Below are 19716 nucleotides of genomic sequence, written 5' to 3' on the forward strand. Positions count from 1 at the left end.
AAAAAATAAGGTTTTTATGTTATAATTTGTTTAATGTCCAATCCGATCAACCCATGATGTATTAATTATAGTTTTGTTCCATTATTTTTAATAAAAATTGATCCGATCCATCGAAAAAAAATTATATAATAACAACAAAAAATATTTTATATATATAAATAAAATGATCACATATATAAAAAAAACTATCGATAATATATATATATAAATAAACTCACAATGCGCAAGGCGCATGTCTTATCCTAGTAGCATATTAAAATGATCATAATAGTTCCAAATCAATATCTGACTCAATAAAACTTGATTAGAAAAATTGTGTGTGTGTTTTCAACGGGTTGTCTCTATAATCAATGCACAAAAAAAAAGAACAATTTCTTTTTGTTTTTGGTAGAAGTAGTCGAATCGAATGTCAAATGCAGTTATCTATAGTTCGTGGGATAACACGTCATGGCGTTTGGACCGGATGTCTTAGAAACTTTTGGGCCTTAATTCAACCAAACTATGCGCGCATAAATAGATGGAGCAGATTCACAGTGAGGAAAAATGGAAGTTTCGTTCCTCACCAGGATTAACACTACAAGAAAACAGCGACATACCGAAGAAAAAAATCGTCGGTATGTCGTCGGAATAACGTTATTCCGACGATATACCGACGAAACAAGTCCTCGGAAATAACTCATCGGAAATTCATTTTTCCTCGGAAATCCTTCGGAAATTTCCGACGGAATACCGAGGAAACGAATTTCCGATGAAACTCCGAGGACCACCAGTTCGTCGGAAAGCTCCTCGGAATATACCGAGGGAGAACTTCCTCGGAATATTTCGATGGACTTTCCGATGGTCCAATCCTCGGAAGTTCCGACGAAATGTTTCTCGGAATTTTCATCGGAAATTTCCGAGGGACAGAGCCCTCGGAAAATTCCGAGGAATGAGTCCCTCGGTATATTCCGAGGAAGAAGTCCCTCAGTATATTCCGAGGAAATGTTCCTCGGAAATTTCCGAGGGTTCATTTCCTCGGAATTTCAAAAAAATTAATTTTTTTTCAAAAAAATTAAATTTTTGATATTCAAATTCGAAAATATAAAATTAAAATTAAAATTGAAAACATATTAGATAATATTCAAAGTTGTACAAATAAAAATAAAACATTCCGAGTTTTTGAAAAAAAAAAACAACGGGTCTTGCACGTTCGGGAACACCTCGTTCGGGTACATCCTCTGCATCATCTCCATCATTTGCTGGTTCACCCTACTCTGTGCCTCATAGCCCGCTTGTTGAGCCGCCATCTGGGTCTCCAACAAAGATATGCGATCATCCTTGTCCTTCAACTGAGCCGTAAGTACTTCTGGATCAACAAAATTTACCTCTCATATTGAAGAACGTCTTCGCAGTTGGTGAGCAAATATGTTTGCAAATTACTGCGCTCCTGCTCAGTAAGTCGACGGTCCTTTGGTTTTCCGCTAAGTCGTCCAACGTCTGTGAAAATGTCTGGAACCGTAACATGATATGTTGCCCGTTCGCCTCTATCATCATGCCGAGCAGGTCTTCTGTTTTTGGTCTGAACTTCTGCTGGAAAGTAGTACTCGGCAAAGTTTGAAGTTTCTTCATTGATCATCTGTGCGACTATAGAACCTTCCACCCTACTTAAATTTTTCACCATCTTCTTCAAATGGAACATATACCGCTCATACAGATACATCCATCTATACTGCACAGGACCACCAAGTTCCAATTCTCTTGCCAGGTGAATAACAAGATGCTCCATAACATCAAAAAATGAGGGAGGAAATATCTTCTCAAGGTTGCACTGAATCACGGCTATGTTAGTCTTCAAATTTTCAATACCTTCAAGAGTCACTGATCTCGTGCATAAATCGCGGAAGAAACCACTTATCCCTGCAATTGCTTCATGAACATTTTGTGGTAATAGTTCCTTGAAGGCGAACGGAAGGAGGCGCTGCATCATTACATGGCAATCGTGGTTTTTCAAGCCAGTAAACTTTCCTTCCTTTCTGTCGATACAGTTACGCAAATTTGATGCGTAACCGTCTGGAAATTCCACATCGTTTGAAATCCAATCAAAGAACGCATCTTTTCCCTCTGCATCAAGTCGGTATATGGGAAAAGGAGCCCTACCATTTTCATCAACATGAAGTTCTGAACGAGCACATATATCGACTAAATCCAGTCTTGACTTCAAATTATCCTTTGTTTTACCTTGAACATTAAGGATCGTGTTCATGAGATTGTCAAAAAAGTTCTTCTCAATATGCATGACATCTAAATTATGCCTTAGCAGATGATCCTCCCAGTATGGCAGATCCCAGAAAATACTTTTTTTGTGCCAGTTATGTAGTTCTCCAACAGCATCTACCGGAAAACGCTCATGTCCACCGACTTCTGGCGTCCTTTCTGCACCAAAATCTCTTAGTTGTATCTTCAAATCTTTCCCACAAATTTCCGGAGGTGGACTGTCAAACACCCTCTTGTTCTTCGTAAACAAATTCCTACTCCTACGATATGGATGATCAGGTGGTAGGAATCTCCTGTGACAGTCAAACCAACACGTTTTCCTTCCGTGTTTTAGTTGGAAAGCATCAGTGTTATCTTGACAATATGGACATGATATCCTTCCATGCGTTGTCCATCCAGACAACATATCATATGCTGGAAAATCACTTATTGTCCACATTAGTACTGTCCGCATTTGAAAGTTTTCTTTACACGAAACATCGTATGTTTCAGCACCTTGAGCCCATAGTTGTTGCAACTCATATATTAGTGGCTGAAGAAACACATCAAGTGATCTCTTAGGATGCTCTGGTCCGGGAACGAGAATCGAGAGAAACAAAAACTCTCGTCGCAAGCACAAGTTTGGGGGGAGGTTGTATGGTGTAAGAATGACGGGCCATAGAGAATATTGTCTTCCACTCTTGCCAAACGGACTGAAACCATCAGTACATAATCCAAGGTAGACATTTCTTCTTTCATACGCAAAGTCGGGATACTTTGATTGGAAATGCTTCCACGCTTTTGCATCTGAAGGATGTCTGATCTCACCATCTGTTGAGTGCTCCGCATGCCATCTCATTGGTTGCGCTGTGCGTTCAGACAGATACAACCTCTGCAACCTTTCCGTCAAAGGTAAATACCACATCCTTTTATATGGCACTGGAACTCTTCCAATTGTATCTTTATAACGAGGCTTTCCACAAAATTTGCATGTAACCCGCTGTTCATCCGCCCTCCAATAAATCATGCAGTTGTCGCTGCATACATCTATTACCTGATACGATAAACCAAGACCAGCTACGAGTTTCTGAACCTCGTAGTATGAACCAGGAGCTACATTATCCTCGGGTAGAATACCTTTTACAAAATCAGCAATCGCATCCACACAGTCTTCAGCCAAATTATAATCTGTTTTAATGCCCATCAATCTTGTAGCAGATGATAAAGCTGAATGACCATCTCTGCAACCTTCGTACAATGGTTGCTTTTTAGCATCCAACATATCATAAAATCTCCTAGCTTCTGCATTGGGTAGATCTTCCCCTCTAAAATGATCATTTACCATCTGCTCAGTACCTACACCATAATCTACATCCGTTCTAATTGGTTCTTCTAATCTAACCGCTGGCTGAGGTTCGCTAGTACTACCATGTTCATAATCAGTTTCCCCATGATGATACCAAATTTTGTAACTTCGTGTAAACTCACTCAAATATAGATGAGTCCAAACATCCCACTCTTTAATAACCTTTCTATTTTTACAATTAGAGCAAGGACATCTTAACTTACCTGTTTTTGCTTCCGGTTGTCGGTGAACTAACCCCATGAATTCGGTTATACCTCGTTGGTATTCTTCCGTAAGCAATCTCGTGTTCGGATCCAAATGAGGTCGATCGATCCAAAAACGAAAATAATTTGAAGAAGACATGTTTTTTTATGAATCAAATTCGTGTGTAAAGAGAGTAAGAGGGAGGATGAAGATATGGAGTGAATGAAGAGGAAGATGGGTGCTTGTATTTATAGTTGAAATCCTGCCGACAGAACCGAGGAAATTCCGACGGAATACCGACGGCAACGGCTCTTTCCTCGGAATTTCCTCGGAATTTTTAAAATCCTCCAACGGCTTTCTAACGGCTATAATATATCCTCGGAATTCATCGGTTTTTTCCGAGGAATACATTTATCCTCGGTATTCCATAAGAATATTTCGACGGATTGATATGTCCTCGGAGTTCCGTTGGTATATTCCGAGGATATTCCGAGGAAACCAAATTTTATGTTTCCTCGGAATATCCTCGGAAATTCCTCGGAATATTCCGAAGATTTTATTTTCCGTCGGAATGTCCGTCAGAATACCGCTGTTTTCTTAGTGTAACCTGACCAGATAGCGAATCATAAGCCTGACCCGAAGTTGCTGCAAAACAATTTGGTTGTGTGTCTTGTTGAAGCGTATGCAACCTGAAATGGACGTTTTATCGGATCTCGTATGCGGCCCAAATCATAAAGAGCAACGTATATAGTGTCGTGGATTACCAAATACTGCAGTCTGCAGCATTTTGTGATAGAACTCTCTCATCAAGTCATCAACCTATAGTTTATTTCCCAAAACGGCAGCGTTTTTGTTGTCACCTCAATATAAACGTCGAACAAGGAAACTTCCTAAAGAGGATAAAGCATCAGATCACAATTCGCGCGAGTTGACTCACTGACCATCTCTTCTCTCTCTCTCTCCCTCTTCATTATTATTCGTAGATTCATTTCGTTATTTCAATTTCACATGAAACTTCACTTCTCTATTCTTTTGGCTTTCGTATATTCTTCACACGTGTCAACTAATCATCGGAGTCTCCGGCGATGCCCCGTCGATTAAACGACGGCGATCGTGGTCGTTTCACCTCCACCGCTCTCCTTTTCATCGGTCTGATCTCTTGTCTCATCGTCTACGCTGTCTTCTTTAATATTCTCCGTCCCCGTCCCCAAGATCACACACTCGATTCCGCCGTCCGGTTCACGGACTCGCGAGATCATGCCCGTGTAGACGGCGGCGGGTGTTGCGGTGGAGTCGCTAATCTGGAGCTGTGGGGACCGGCGGTGAAGTGGGGGACGGATTTCAAGTTTGATTCACCGGGTGAATGTTGCAAGGCGTGTAAAGCTATGTGCAGCGGCAACGACGGGCCTTGCTTGTGCGATACGTGGGTGTTCTGTGGAAACAAAGAGGCTTGCGGGCCCAAGTTTGGAGAGGTGAGTCTTATCTCTTGTGATGGAAGAATCGAATTGTGACGTTTATTGATTTGATTAACTGTCCTTGGATCTTGCCGCCTAAGTGTTCGACAAAATGCTTGTATCACCAAAAAAAGAAAAGAAACTTTTGGTGACTCTAAAGTCTGATTAGTGATGCGCAAAAGACTCTTGCTATCGATTCAAGTTAACGTGAAGGTTTTCTATGTGTTTTGTTTCTTCTCTGCGCAGTGTTGGTTGAAGAAGCAGAAAGATGTCTTGGTGCCTGATCGACAGGAAGGTGGGCAGAAAGTTATGTGGACATCTGGGCTTATCTTCGGACAAGGCCAGGTAGTACCCGTTGATCGCCAACTCAAAGTTGATTGTAAACCCTGGAAACAAATTTTCATTACGTTTACTACCTCACGAAGTTACTTACTTAAATTGTGCTCTCGGTTTCCTAAAAACATATACTTACTCAGCCTGTTTTGTTTGGTTTTGCCTACCTGAATGGAATGATAATAACTGTGCTCTGTTCCTCAGATTTCATAAGATTATACTTCCAATTTGTTCTTAGTTTCCTTCTAATCTGTGAAGATAACTCCTCTACTTTCCTTCTTATCATGAAAACAAAAGTAGTGTTTGGGATAATACTGATTAACTGTCTTGCTTCTGTTAGGGCATTGTTGGTTTTGAGACTGAACACGGTGTACTTCATGTCAAAGTGAGTGTATCTTAGTTTCTTTGTCTTTTTTGTACTCCCAAGGGAAAGTTCCAGATATGACGCGGATGCTTAACTTTTGTTGCAGCTTCACCCTGAGTGCGCTCCTCACTCAGTGTACTACATTCTTAGTTTGTTAACTCAACGCCACTGCGCAGGCTGCCAGTTTCATCGGGCAGAGAACCGGGGATCATATTGGGACTCAGAAGGCTATCATATAAACAATGTAAGAAACCTTTCACAAATTTGACGTATAGGTCATAGCAGCTAGGCTCTGTTCTCATATACTATAACTATTGATTCTGGTGTTATGATCTCAACTTGATAGACTCTCTTCTATTTGATTCAGCTATTATACCTTTTTTAATATCGAAGTCTAGATGTCTGATAGACTTTTAGCCATCTGATTATACGTTTTATTTGCTAATATCTGTCTTTTATATCGAACATCAATGTGACTGACTGCTGGTTAAACCCATATTGTAGTACTATGCCGGCTCGGATTCATCTGAGTGTATGTGCATCTTCTATATTAAAGATCAAATGAGTTTCTAGTACATTAGTGTTTAATTGCTTTTGCCGGTTCATTTTTCGTTTTAGCTTGTTCATACCTTTTTGCTTCACATTTTCTATTCTCTACACGAACAGAGATTTCGCTTGTTCATCCTTTCTCCATGTTCCTTGCAGGCTCCCTATGGTCCACCATACGCCATGATTCAAGGCATACTCCAGCCCGAGGGAAACATCTTCACGCCAATCCCAACCGAGCACTGCCCAACCATAACCCGTGGCTCTGTTGCATGGGTCGGCTCTGGACCAGAATTTTTCATCAGTCTAGCAAACCACCACGAATGGAAGCAATCTTACACTGTATTCGGATCTGTGTTACCAGAAGACATGGACGTTGCTGAGAGGATTGCAGGTTTACCAACAATAGCCGATGTCTGGAACAGCGTTAATGTCTCTGTCCTGGAGACACCGGTGTCGTTAACCGTACGGAGAATGAAGTCGGGCCAAGAACAAGCAGAACCCGGTTCGTAAAGAACAATTGATAAGTGAGCTCAGCATAGTTCTTGTTTATCTTCTTTTTTCTCTCATTGTGCATAAAATAGTGGCGCTACGATTAAAAGCATGATAAGTTATTGCATTTAAATGGAAAGTTTATGGTTACTACTATTTTCCCAAATCCGAAATCAAATTAATACAAATTGAATAAGATCTAAAAACATCAAAAAATTTGAAACTAAACCATTGGTTTATGTATACTAAACCGGTAAATAAGGTTTGTTAAACGTATGCGGCGGAGGTGGAGAAGGTGCGTCGGGTGCGCACACGTCACCCACTCCACGGCGCACTTTAGTACAACTCTTTAACCGGCCACCTCCTCTTCTAAGTTTTCTAACCTACGCCTCTCCTCCGCCTCTCCTCCGCCTCTTTATTATCCCTAACCCACCGCTCTCTCCCCTATCCCTAATTTCTTCTTCTCCGGCGCCATGTCAACCCCCGATGGATCTCCCGTCGCCATGGCCGTCGATCCTTCCACCGCCGTCACCGTCGCCACCACCACGACCAGGAGAGTCCCGCCTCCGTGCTGGAACGATGAGGAGACCGCTGCCCTCGTCAACGCCTACAAAGACAAGTGGTTCGCCCTCCGCCGCGGAAACCTCCGCGCGGCTGACTGGGACGACGTCGCGGCCGCTGTCTCCTCGCTGCATACCCTCGGAGGTCCGGCGAAGTCAGCGATCCAATGCCGGCACAAGATCGAGAAGCTTCGGAAGCGTTACCGCGGCGAGAAGCAGAGGTCTCTTAACCGACCAGGCAAGTTCTCTTCCTCTTGGGATCTGTTCCCTATATTGGATGCGATGGAGTTCGCGCCGGTGACCCCAACCGCCGTGGAGCCGTACGATCCGGATCTGGATAACGACGATGAGAGTAACGGTTTAGATGGATTTAGGGTTAGGTCGAAGAGGTCTGGGAAATTCGATTCGCCGCGAGATGGGTTTGGGGTTAGATCTAGGTCAAAGAGTCAGATGAAGATGTACGGCGGTTTCGATTCAGATCACGACTCAGGAGGTGGGTTTGGGTTGAAGAGGAGGTACAATGGTAACCCTAAGGTTAGTGGTGACTTCGATGCTGATTCTGATGACGAGATTGTGTTAGTGCCTAAGGCAACTAGGCTTAAGGGTTCACATGGGAAGCCTTCCTCCGGCGAGTTTGGTGGTGGGTTTCCGTTGAAGTCCTTTGGTGATCGGAGTTTCGCTTCTCATGGGTTTAAAGCCAAGAATTTTAGTAAGCCTGAAGCCAATTTCTCTCCGGAGATGGATTATGATGATGAGTTTGATGAAGGGTTCAACCCGAGGATTCAACACTCTAGGAGCTCGTCGCGAGCCAATGGTTATGGAAGAAAGGACGGGAGCTATCCCCGGAACAACAACACGGGTGTGTCCAATGGGTATGGGTCTTCTTCTAGGTTCAAGCATGAGCAGATGAATGCAGCAGCAGATGTTGAGTCTGACCCGATTGATGAAGTTGTGTCTTCGGTGAAGATGTTGACAGAGATGTTTGTGAGAGTGGAGAATTCGAAGATGGAGATGATGAGGGAGATGGAGAAGACGAGGATGGAGATGGAGCTGAAGCATTGCCAGATGATGCTTGAGTCGCAGCAGCAGATCATTGGCGCGTTTGCTGAAGCATTGAGTGAGAAAAAGAGCACGAACGCAAGGAGGCCTGGTTCGTAGTTTCCAACTGTGTGTTCATATGTGATAATAATATGATCAAATCGCTTTCGAGTGTAGTACCAAGTGTCCTCTTCCAGTTACTAGGAACAGAAACTGCAGTTAAGTTTGATGGTGTAATGACACTTTTGAGGTTTTCATTGTTGGCATTTTTGATAATTCAGATAGTAAGATAATTGAGTAATACGAATCTAGCATAAGGATAGAAACTCATTTTACACAAGGCTAAATAGCACTGCACCAAACAAACATGTAACATAGACCTGAAGTTGCAGGGAAGATAATCTGGAAGCAGAGATGATCCCAGACTTGCACTTTTGAATGCTTCACACTTTTTTTTTTACAATAGCTCATGAGGAGAGCTAAAGTACCTGGCCGGAAAGTCTACTCGACGCCTGCGCCATTTGTTCAGAAAGAATACCGCAAACGGAGCAAACACTATGATTGCTGTAATCACTGGGTACGTGAAGAGGAAAACTTTCAATATGACCTCCCCAGGGCGGTGTTCCGTGTGTGAGGTTGGAAATGTAATGGTTAGCATTGCGAAATTAGCAGTTCCGAGAGCTGCTATGGAACCATAGAGAACCTTCCACATGGGGAGTCCAACTGTGAGAATCATGATCACATATAGGAGAGATAAGAAGAAAGCTATCCCATTGGGGATATAGAAAAATATGGCTTCGTAGAAAGTCATAGTCATCTGCCCTGCCAAGTAGTCGTCCCTATCACCGCACATCGAATCCTCCTGCCAAAATCTGCCAGGGGGACTAAGTTTAGCCTGGTATGTAGCTGTTACTATCAGTATAGCCACCACAAGTATCACACTGCGACTGTCGTAACTGTTCAGAGATGTGTTTCTAGTCTTGCTCAGATTGGTCAGCCCAAAGGCATTATATCGTTTCTCGGTAAAAGATGGTTTTTTGCTCAAATATTTTGCAAGAGTTATTGTGGTAGTAGAAAGTAGTCTTTCTTTAGCACTTTTGAATAGGCTACTAGTGGCTTCAGGTGAAAAAAGAGGAGATTGGTGAGTTTGGAGTATATCCATCGCAGTCTTACCATCCAGTTCTTCGCTTTTGCTTTCACGCTTCCACGTAGCAACTTCATGACCTGTAAAATCAAGGGCATTAAACTCCGCTTGTATGCCAAAAATATCTCAACAACTTTTACAAAGAACACAACCCAAGAAAGCAAAGTACCAGAGTAATAACTGACAGTTCCAACACAACAGTGATGATACTAGAGCAAGAACTTGTATGAATAAAAACAAGAACTTTAGGGTTAAAAGAGGAACGAAATGTAGAGAGACTTTTATAAACTCTTAGACTCGTATAGGACGAGATCCAGACTATGTAATTTAACTCTCTTTTGGATAACTTCTCCTGTGTTAAAAAAAAAAAAGGATTTCTTCTAACTAGACTTGAAGTCTTGAACCAAGATCCTATTAGGTGAGTTAGAAGTTTTAGCTACTAAACCAACTCGTTGTTTTCTTGGTATAAAAAAGAAGCGTTTACCTCAGGTTGATTAGTCAGTGCAGCAATATGCAGGACTGTGTTACTATCTTCATCATTGCAGTCCAAGACCTCCTCCCTGTTTGCTCTCTTAACCCATCCCAACAGAACCTTATTTCAAAGTGTTTTAGAATGTATGGATCTTCTGCGACCAACTTGTAGAGTCTCTCAATATCCCCATCTTGAGCAGCCTTCTTGATTCTCTCATAGATATTATCATCTTGATTAGTAGTATCTGATACTTTATTGACATCCACGACAATAGACGACAAAGTATCACTAGTCATCCAAACGTTTGCCTCCACAGTATTTTTGTTGACAATTAATTTTGATTAGTTCCAAGAAACCCAAATTTTCCTTACGTTTATAGAGAAAGTGTCAATCACTGATCATTTTGGTAGATAATCTTTTGTAAGAATCAAATGGCTCTCTTAAATAGGAATGAACTTTGGTAGGCGAGCACATTTTTAGAAATAAGAAAACTGACAATAAGCTATATTGAAAAGTAAATGTTCTAAACCTTTTGTTCTCCAATACTTGAACTTCATCTCCAAGTATGTGTGCTTAAAGAGGCTATTTTCTATGGGAGAACTTTGATTATTATTACTTTTTTAACAATAACATGGTTCCCCGATGAACTAGCCGACTTTTCAAATGACATCTGGCTTGCATTTTAGCATAGAGTAAAAAAGCTGATTCTTTGTACTGATCTCACGTCTTGCAAGTATAATAGTTGATTCCTTGTCGCTGATGGCAAGTCTTGTAAGTACAACACACTATTGAAACTATAAAAAAAATTAAAGAGGTAGAGCTTTGAAGGTTTCTGTCAAATTATATGGCCAAAACTCACTTGCTAATCTCATTTTACGACTTATAGTACCACAGTATAATTCAGACGTGGACAGAGACATACAAGACTTGTATAACACGTCATATTGTTTTTGCACGAACACGCATAGTTATGGAGGATCACTGACTTCTTGAAGGAAGCCGAAGTTGAGCATCATCAGATGAACCGTAAGCAACCTCTTTAATGTGTTTTTAGCAACTAAAAAAACATATGTAGTAGATGCAACAGACATTTCAAATTTGTTTTCTTCATACAATTAAGACACGAGTGGCTAACGTGTTTTTGAATGAACATGAGGCTTTTAGAAAGCTAAATCACACCAATTAATTTAGATATTTTGATCACAAAGGATTGCGATTGACATCTTTGTACAACAAATACCGAGACCTAGTCTTTCCGAGTGCAGCATACCTGAAACAGCAAACAGTAGCTATGAGTGTGTGGTCGAATGATCTTTTCAGGTTATCAAGACACAGTTCCAATAGTGTTTGGTCCTTGCAAAAGGTTTGAAACATAGTATAAACTGAAGTTCATGTAGCAGTCTCTTACCATTGAGGAACAAAAGGAGCCATCCATATGACATCACCAGCCTCAACTGGATACCTATTTATAGAGAAAGATCAGTAATTGTAAACTACAGTTACAATGTAATTGTAAAGAGATGCATACCAGTTATCGCCCAAACGATAAAGGCCTTGGCCTTCCAGAAGCAACAAACCATGTTGGTTATAATGGACTTCCTGTTTAACATTCCAAAACCATTTGAGAAGACAGAATCTAAACGGAACTGATGGAATCAAAATCTCTATGGTAATGAAGCTACATATATCTGTACCTTAACATTGAGAAACTCTCCAGGCTGAAAATCCATAATCTACAATTGACAGAAACAGTAGTTACAACTTAAGAGGTCTAAAGAAGCGAAAGGATTCATTAGATCAAAAACGAAGTGGTTACATGGATGTTGAAGTCATAAGCTAGGGAGGCCGGAAGAAGTTTCCGCAGCTCAAAAACCTGTTATAATAATAAAATGAGTTTTTCAGAGATGAGACTGATTTAGAATTCAAGTGATGCACTCTGAGAAGAGTGGATAAGTTTTGCACACTTACCTCACCGGGAGTCTCGAGTAGTGGTTGCTTGTCTGTGGAACCAAAGATATACTCTGTTGTGTGACTTCCTGGATGTTCATACCTAGAGATGTAGCAGTCAGTACCAGAGGAGTTTTTAAAGTTATAAACCGTAGAGAGATCTGAAAATTTCTTGTTAAATCAAGGGGGGAAGGAGAAGAACCTCCGCTCAAAGACAACAAGTGTTGCAGACTCGACACAGTCCAAGGAATGATAAAAGTTTGGAGGGAGGTATGCATATGAATCAACCTACAGTAAAACAATGGATTATAGGCAGAAAAATGAAGAAACTAATGGAAAAAACCTTGCAATCAAAGTTGAGTAGCAATGATGTAACCAAAAGAATGCTTAGGTAAATTGTTTTTCATACAAATCATACCGTCAATTTTTGTGAAGAACAGGATGTGTTAGTAAGTGTCACAGCACCCTCAACCACGAATACAAGACTTGGAGAAGATTCAAGACATTTGAAAGAAATTAATAAGCATAATGTAGATTATGTAGATGAAAAGTACAAGTAAATGTTAAATAGAGAGAGAGAGAGAGGAGCTCATATAAGTAACAATACCGCTCTATGTCCTTTGGAGGTAAACCTGAGCTTGACATTCCTGCAAGTGACAGTAGAAATCAGCTATAGATAGATGGTCAAAAAATTCTACTGACTAGATCATAAGAAGATATTGATGACAAGACCTTTCATTTTAGCAAAGTACATGACAAAGTGAGAACCCATTGCAGGTGTGATCAAATACGCCCCTAATGTATTTGTCCTGTAAAATTTGAGCAAGCTTTAAGGACTTGCCAGACTATTGTAGAGCTATCAGAATAAGGAAAAGAGATGTACGTACCAGTCAGGTAAAGGGCTGTATACATGACTTTCCGGTGTTATTAACGCATGATCTCGTTTGTATACACTTCTTGTATACCCCGGCAAGTCTACAAAACAACAGGAATCAGATGAAGAATGCTCAACCCAACCCCAGATCAGAAAATGCATCTAAATATACAAAGGGACAGCTTTTCAGAAGGAGACGAATCTGTATATTTAGAACTGAACTTCAACGCTTCCATAACTTGTATGTCAAGCACCTAAGTGATCAAAACTCAAAAGTTCAAAGCTTTTTTGCAAGAGAAGAGCCTAAATGATTGAAGGACTATCTAAACCCTATTCGACAAGAAACCGAACTTAACAAAGAATCAAACTTTGTAATGATGACACCAAGAGAATAAGAAAAAGATTTGGAAACCTTGGAGGTGGGAAGGAGAGAGTGTTGGATTCGTGACTTTCCAGTAAATGGGTTTAGTCTTCTCATCGATCGAAGGCGCTGAACAAAACCCATCGTCGCTTTTCGAAGCTTTAACAAAAAGACCTTTTTGAAGGCAAATAAGAAAAGTTTTGATTAGTTTCACTTCACAGTATGTTTACAAAAGCTTCTGAATAATAATAATCCGAAGATTCGTACTTACTGATAATGATGAATACGATTAGGTGAAGTGAACGCATTTTCGCTGAGGATTATAGTGGGAACCGATTCAGGTTCAGTACATTACTCATTTGGTGGTGTATATAAAAACCACACAAAATCAGAATACGACACAGACGATTTTGTCAGTGGATGTTTTTGTTTGCTAGTCTCGTGAATTAATTGGAGTTCCTTTTTTAAAAAACCGATTAAACAAATTATCGCGTTTATTTCGGTTCGATTTGGTTTATTCGAATAAAATCAAAACCGGTTTAAACTCCCCGTACCAGAGATAAACCGAAACTATTGGGCCTATTGTTTGAATTTGTATAGCCCAGTAATACAGTTAGGTAGCCCGATTCGACACGTATCATCTGTTATCGGTTTCGGGGTTTCTCTCTGCAACCAAGGAAAAATGGAGGTAGCAGCAGCGACTGCGACGAGCCTCACAACGCTCCGAGCTCGTACATCAGCGATAATCCCGTCGTCAACACGTAACCTGAGATCTAAAGTGAGATGTTCCTCTTCTTCGTCCCTCTCGAACGGCTTACTCTCCCCGTATACCGGAGGAAGCATCTCTAGTGACTTCTGCGGTGCCAAGCTTCGTCCCGAGTCGCTTAATCCGTTGAATATGTCCAGCTCCAAGCCTAAGCGCGGTGTTGTCACTATGGTATACATTTCGCATCGTCGAGGTTTTCGTGGCTGGTTCAGAAATTGAATTGTCTGGCGAACCAGTAGATTAGAGAGAGTAGATATAGGCAACTAGCTCAAAGTGTGAATATTAAGCATGAACCGTTCTATGAATGAGAAAGAAGTTCATTATGCAGCAGAGGTTTCGCTTAATTGTGTTGCATATGCATTGATCTTTATGGCAAAACCTTTTGTTATGAATCATTTGGCTGTCATAGGGAATTTGGATAATGCTATGTTTATCACAAATTGTGTTTTGACGTACCTATCGCAGTTAATGTGCAACTTTTGTTGAGCCTTTATTTGTTTTCGTCGCTCTTCTGAGTGTGCTTGCCTCTTTCCATCAACAGGTTATACCTTTTTCGAAAGGAAGTGCACACGAACAACCTCCTCCTGATTTGGCATCTTATCTGTTCAAAAATCGGATTGTATATTTGGGAATGTCTCTTGTACCTTCAGTCACTGAGTTGATACTCGCGGAGTTTCTTTACCTTCAGTATGAAGACGAGGAAAAGCCTATTTACCTCTACATTAACTCGACAGGGACGACCAAGGTAGGCTTCCATTAGAAAGTCTGCCATCTTTGAGAATGCATGCTGAATACTGAACTTGAAACTGTGGCTTGATGTAAATGTCTATACACCATTACCTAATCTTCATAATGTATTAAGAGAATCTGTTTTCTTACATTTCAGAATGGTGAGAAGTTGGGCTATGATACCGAGGCTTTTGCAATTTATGATGTCATGGGGTTAGTAATCTTTATCCCTCTTATTTTGTTATGTCATTCTCGTATCTCTTTCTTAGCAAGAATCTATGATTAAACTCTCTGCTTTGGCCAAGTATTCTAAACCGTAATTGAAGAAGATTTGCATCTTAAAACAATTTCTTGACTTATTATTTTGGGGAGACGGAACATATATATTCATCCAAGAACAACGCTTATATTATCTTTGACTTTAGGTATGTCAAACCACCAATCTTTACTCTTTGCGTTGGGAATGCTTGGGGTGAAGCTGCTTTGCTTCTGACTGCTGGGGCTAAAGGAAATCGTTCTGCATTGCCCTCATCAACTATAATGATAAAACAGGTTCTTCCTAATCTTTTTCTTTTAGATTCTAACTGGCGACTTTTCTTTCCGGATTTGAAGAAAGTTAGGCTTAATGATTATTTTGTTTGATGACTTTGTAGCCCATTGCTCGATTTCAAGGACAAGCAACCGATGTTGAAATTGCAAGGAAAGAAATCAGGCACATAAAGACAGAAATGGTGAGAAGATCAACTTTTTTATGAACTCACATAAATGATAATCAGTTGCGGGCCCTTGTGATATACGTAGAATATCATTGTTTAATCTTCATTTTACAACAGTATCTAGTTGTGTACGTGATATGTTTAACATGCGGGGAATGACTTATGCAGTTACTAGCAAAACTAAAATGTTGTGTGCATTATCTTTCCTGTACTCTTACCTTTATACTTGTCTTATATTATTACACGTGTTTCTGTTCAATGTAAATACTCAAGGTCAAGCTGTATTCAAAGCATATTGGTAAATCACCGGAGCAGATTGAAGCCGACATGAAACGCCCGAAATATTTTAGTCCCAGTGAGGCTGTTGAATACGGGATCATTGATAAGGTACGCTAAATGACATATGAGTGATGTTGTTCTCCGTCAACATAAACTGGTATCGTCTGCAGAGTTGACTCATTCTCTCCATGTAATCTGTTTGCAGGTGGTTTACAACGAAAGGAGCAGCCAAGACAGAGGAGTAGTGTCCGACCTTAAGAAGGCACAACTCATCTAAATGTCAGAATCGTCCTCCAAAATTTTCCTTGATTAGCAGGTAAATGCTGAAACCTGCTCGCTTTCATTCTGCATATCGAGTATAATGATGATGAAATCGCTTTTTAGACTTTAATCTCCTATATTCTGGAATCATGAGCTACTTCCGTTATGTCAATGCTGGACCAATGATTCCATAGTTAGGATCATTTACTAATAAAGAGGAACACCTGTAAAATCTCAAATACTTTTTACACCCCACAAATGGTGTATGATAATTACTTAAGCGTTCAAGCAAACGAATACACACACGTGGACATACACTTGGTAATGTAAGTGCGTATAGTGGCATCGAGTCTTCTAGTTTTGCATGCCCTTTAGTTCTAATAGTTACTTCCCATCTTCCTCCTTTGTTTCTCCCTTAGGACCCATTTTCTCTTAGTGGTATCATTTTCATTGCCCATTACAACAAACTTCACTATTGATGGCCGACACGTGTCCAAGGATCCATGCACTTACAAACATTAAAATTCATATACCATTTGCTGTCTTAAACAAATAACTGATATAAAACCCATGTACCTGCTTTAATCATTTGCATATTAACATCTAGCATTGATAGGTATTGGTGACAAAGTAATTTTAGTCTACTTGTAATTCGATTGGCTTCTCCTTTTTAATACTTACTTTATTATGGAATTGTCATCATGTTGCTTTGATTTTAGGTTGGTGATTTGACCGTGGATCAAGGAGACATCGACACCGAACCGAAGTAAAAAAAGTATTGAAAACATTACTTGTAGTGCTGCAGTTTTAGGGTTATTTGAACAGAAACAAACCCTTATGTGTAGGCTTATGAATGCCTAGAAACAAAAGTGGTGTATCTTCACTATGTTTCAAACATTTAAAATGAATCAGTTTCGTTATTCGTAAGTCTAATGTCTATTTTCATTAGTATGTGTGTGTGAACCATTTCTTGAATTGGGTGAATACATTAATGAGCGATGATATAACACTTTAAACTTACCAACCCCATTATCTGTAAGCCCTTTTCCTATAAAAAGCCCACACTTGTCAGAAACACGCAATGTTTTGTTTCTTTCTTTTATTGGACTTAACGTGTCAACTGTTTAATTGACGTCATCGGTACATTACGTGCCGGCGAATACGAAATTTACCGGCGCAAGAATTTAACAAATGAGTGTGGTGGGTCCACATTTGAATAACATGGAAATGAATTTTGTGTGTTTCCTTCCTGGAGCGAGAGTGAGCCGACAAAAAAGAAGACGCTAAAGAGTGATCTTCAACAGAGCCAAATCAACCAATTGTAAGGTTCGAGTATTCCATTGCCTAGTCAAGAAATCCATCAACTGTTCCACATCGAATTTCATGGAGTTTACTGTTGATCAATGTTATACGTATACTATACCGCAATTCTCGCTAGATTATACTGGTCATTACAGTATATATATATATTTTTGGTCTAACTACTAGAACTAACGAGTCCGTTTTGGTTTTGGTGGTAAAAAGGTTGCAGCGGTAACTTCCACCATCGAAGTTTAATTCGAGCTAGAAATGACTATTTATAAAGTTTAAAAAAATTCAAGAAAAAATGTGAAAAACACTTTTCCACGCTATATATTTGAACCTCGCAACAGCATACATGAAAAAATCTGAACTTTGCCTACAACTATACCAAACTTTATCAAATAGTTTAAACTTTTTAAGAGCATTTATATTTTACCTCAATGTTTTCCTTTATAATAAAGGAACTCTGGATTTTTTAACAATATTACAAGGATGGATATTGTTCCAATGTAAAACTGAGTTCATCTATTTTTTTTAGCAAAAATATAGTGGAATGTTTTTTTCTCTTTTTAATATAGAAAAAATAGCATTTCTTTGTATTTTCCTCAAAATAATATTCATATATTATAGAACCATACATTAAAGCAAAATATACTTTTACAATAAAAATATATAGAAATGAGTTGGTGATAATTTTATCTCCTAATTAATTGGAAGGAATTTGTGGTAAAATATGGCTTGTGGTAAGAATAAGAGAACAAGTAGGTTTCCGATTTCAAGGAGAAGAAACTCCCATGTGAAAGTAGAATTTCTTACATCTAGAGACATTTTTCCACATTCCAATTACACTATATGACACTTAGTGCTTGAAACACACTTTCTATTGTCAAGACTCTAGACCTGATTCATTGTCCCATAGCTTTAATTACGGTTTCCAATATATGAGTGGTTTTCTTCTCATCACATGAATCCCTCTCTTCTTCTTATTCCACTTTATTATTTTTCTTATTCCATTTTATTATTTTTATTCTGTTTTATGTTTTCATTTATTTTTATCGCAAATTCTAAAATATATTAAACAAAAATAATTGTCATAATAAATTATATATAAAATTATCTATCTTTTAAGATTCATTTTCATATATATAACACAAAATTAAGTGTGGACGTAGACACTGAAGCGTGGATAATAGAATAATAGACTAGTTGTGGACATAGACATATTAACACGGATGTTGTTGGCTGATACCTTAAAGAACTTCTTCTTCGCCATAGTATCCGGGAAGGAAAAACCCACATAACCATGTTTCCACCATTACTCCCACCGTCGCCGACATCATCACCACGATTTCATTTCGGATCTAACTCGCTAAAGGTCTCATCTTTCGATCTGATGTTCACCGATCTGCTGGAGACTGCTCCTGTGACCACATCTAATCCAGCGTAACTAGCTATCGATTTCCGATAAGACAGCTCGATCAAAGCTGTCTTATCCATTAGCGCTCGATTAGAGCTGTCTTATCGGAGATCGAGAGCTAGTTCCGTTGGATTGGATGTGGTCACGAGGTAAGTCTCCAACAGCTCAGTGTATATAGGCTCGAAAGACAAGACTTTTAGCGAGTTGGAACCGTTCGATCGTGGTGGCGTCGGCGGTGCCGGTTATGGTTGGAATAACAGTGGAAATGTGGTTATGTGATATTTTGTTTCCCGGAGACTATGGCGAAGAACACATTTTTAAAGGTATCAACCAACAACTTCCGTGTTAAGATGTCCATATCCACAAATGGTCTATAATTGTATTATCCACGCTTTGGTTTGCTGTCCACAACTCTTTCAATACCAAAGAAGCTAGCAGCCCACTCAACGGTATACCACATTTTGAAGCAGAGGAACAGTGTCGTCCACAACAATTGGTCAACTCTTTCACTACCATCTTCAAAGCCATAGATGGAAAGTCTGTAATGTCATTTTTGCAAGAAGTATCAGGAGATGTTTCAGAAACCTCTTGAGGTGCTGGCTTGGGTATCCCATTTACATGGAATGTGTCTTGAATTCACCTTTTGTCCTATTGTTTTTTTGTTTTTGGTCAAGGTAACCGAGTATTAGGATTAGAATGTAAATCCAGAACTTATTATATTGAAAAACTATGGTTTAGTGACAAGTTTAGGGTTTTTCAACGGCAACCTTTTCATTTTAACGGAGAAGGGGTGTAGAAAAGTTTCGACATTAGGGGTAGTCAGAGCATCTCCATTAGTGAACCCCTTCTTGGGGTTCAAGTTTATAATTTTTTATTATTA

The 19716-nt window shown here is 39.7% G+C and overlaps 4 protein-coding genes and 1 pseudogene across 4 annotated transcripts; 3 read left to right on the forward strand and 2 right to left on the reverse strand.

Moving 5' to 3' along the window:
* Positions 1-4608: 4608 nt before the first annotated feature.
* Positions 4609-7120, forward strand: LOC106308735. Its single transcript, XM_013745863.1, has 5 exons — positions 4609-5253; positions 5482-5580; positions 5909-5953; positions 6039-6176; positions 6638-7120. Exons 1-5 carry the CDS (start codon positions 4867-4869, stop codon positions 6989-6991), a joined length of 1023 nt encoding a protein of 340 aa, XP_013601317.1. The 5' UTR covers positions 4609-4866; the 3' UTR covers positions 6992-7120.
* A 133-nt stretch (positions 7121-7253) lies between these two features.
* Positions 7254-8869, forward strand: LOC106308728. The gene has a single exon (XM_013745856.1). It carries the CDS (start codon positions 7444-7446, stop codon positions 8686-8688), a length of 1245 nt encoding a protein of 414 aa, XP_013601310.1. The 5' UTR covers positions 7254-7443; the 3' UTR covers positions 8689-8869.
* A 156-nt stretch (positions 8870-9025) lies between these two features.
* LOC106332722 lies at positions 9026-10480 on the reverse strand (annotated as a pseudogene).
* Positions 10481-11204: 724 nt separating this feature from the next.
* Positions 11205-13750, reverse strand: LOC106344891 ((S)-ureidoglycine aminohydrolase-like). The gene is made up of 13 exons (XM_013784188.1): positions 13638-13750; positions 13418-13540; positions 13019-13106; positions 12864-12940; positions 12739-12778; positions 12550-12616; positions 12334-12419; positions 12153-12234; positions 12001-12057; positions 11879-11917; positions 11713-11783; positions 11593-11646; positions 11205-11454 (listed from the first exon to the last, which is right to left on the reverse strand). The coding sequence occupies exons 1-13, from the start codon at positions 13672-13674 to the stop codon at positions 11385-11387; spliced, it is 891 nt and encodes a 296-aa protein (XP_013639642.1). The 5' UTR covers positions 13675-13750; the 3' UTR covers positions 11205-11384.
* Positions 13751-13997: 247 nt separating this feature from the next.
* Positions 13998-17068, forward strand: LOC106322440 (ATP-dependent Clp protease proteolytic subunit-related protein 4, chloroplastic-like). Its single transcript, XM_013760455.1, has 8 exons — positions 13998-14303; positions 14674-14877; positions 15019-15074; positions 15287-15413; positions 15515-15592; positions 15851-15964; positions 16062-16172; positions 16837-17068. Exons 1-7 carry the CDS (start codon positions 14049-14051, stop codon positions 16131-16133), a joined length of 906 nt encoding a protein of 301 aa, XP_013615909.1. The 5' UTR covers positions 13998-14048; the 3' UTR covers positions 16134-16172; positions 16837-17068.
* Positions 17069-19716: the final 2648 nt, after the last annotated feature.

This window comes from Brassica oleracea, chromosome C1 (genome assembly GCF_000695525.1).
Source record: "Brassica oleracea var. oleracea cultivar TO1000 chromosome C1, BOL, whole genome shotgun sequence".
Lineage (NCBI taxonomy): Eukaryota > Viridiplantae > Streptophyta > Magnoliopsida > Brassicales > Brassicaceae > Brassica > Brassica oleracea.

Bases quoted from the DNA above. Each gene is read 5' to 3' on its own strand.
- LOC106344891 (XM_013784188.1), bottom strand. From the start codon at position 13,674: ATGCGTTCACTTCACCTAATCGTATTCATCATTATCA. The intron at 13,107-13,417 runs GTTTCCAAATCT...GTTGTTTTGTAG, and splicing joins CTCTCCTTCCCACCTCCAAG to ACTTGCCGGGGTATACAAGA. The intron at 12,779-12,863 runs GTCTTGTCATCA...TGTCACTTGCAG, and splicing joins GTACTTTGCTAAAATGAAAG to GAATGTCAAGCTCAGGTTTA.
- LOC106322440 (XM_013760455.1), top strand. From the start codon at position 14,049: ATGGAGGTAGCAGCAGCGACTGCGACGAGCCTCACAACGCTCCGAGCT. The intron at 14,878-15,018 runs GTAGGCTTCCAT...CTTACATTTCAG, and splicing joins ACTCGACAGGGACGACCAAG to AATGGTGAGAAGTTGGGCTA. The intron at 15,075-15,286 runs GTTAGTAATCTT...CTTTGACTTTAG, and splicing joins GCAATTTATGATGTCATGGG to GTATGTCAAACCACCAATCT.
- LOC106308735 (XM_013745863.1), top strand. From the start codon at position 4,867: ATGCCCCGTCGATTAAACGACGGCGATCGTGGTCGTTTCACCTCCACC. The intron at 5,581-5,908 runs GTAGTACCCGTT...TGCTTCTGTTAG, and splicing joins TTATCTTCGGACAAGGCCAG to GGCATTGTTGGTTTTGAGAC. The intron at 5,954-6,038 runs GTGAGTGTATCT...CTTTTGTTGCAG, and splicing joins ACGGTGTACTTCATGTCAAA to CTTCACCCTGAGTGCGCTCC.
- LOC106308728 (XM_013745856.1), top strand. From the start codon at position 7,444: ATGTCAACCCCCGATGGATCTCCCGTCGCCATGGCCGTCGATCCTTCC.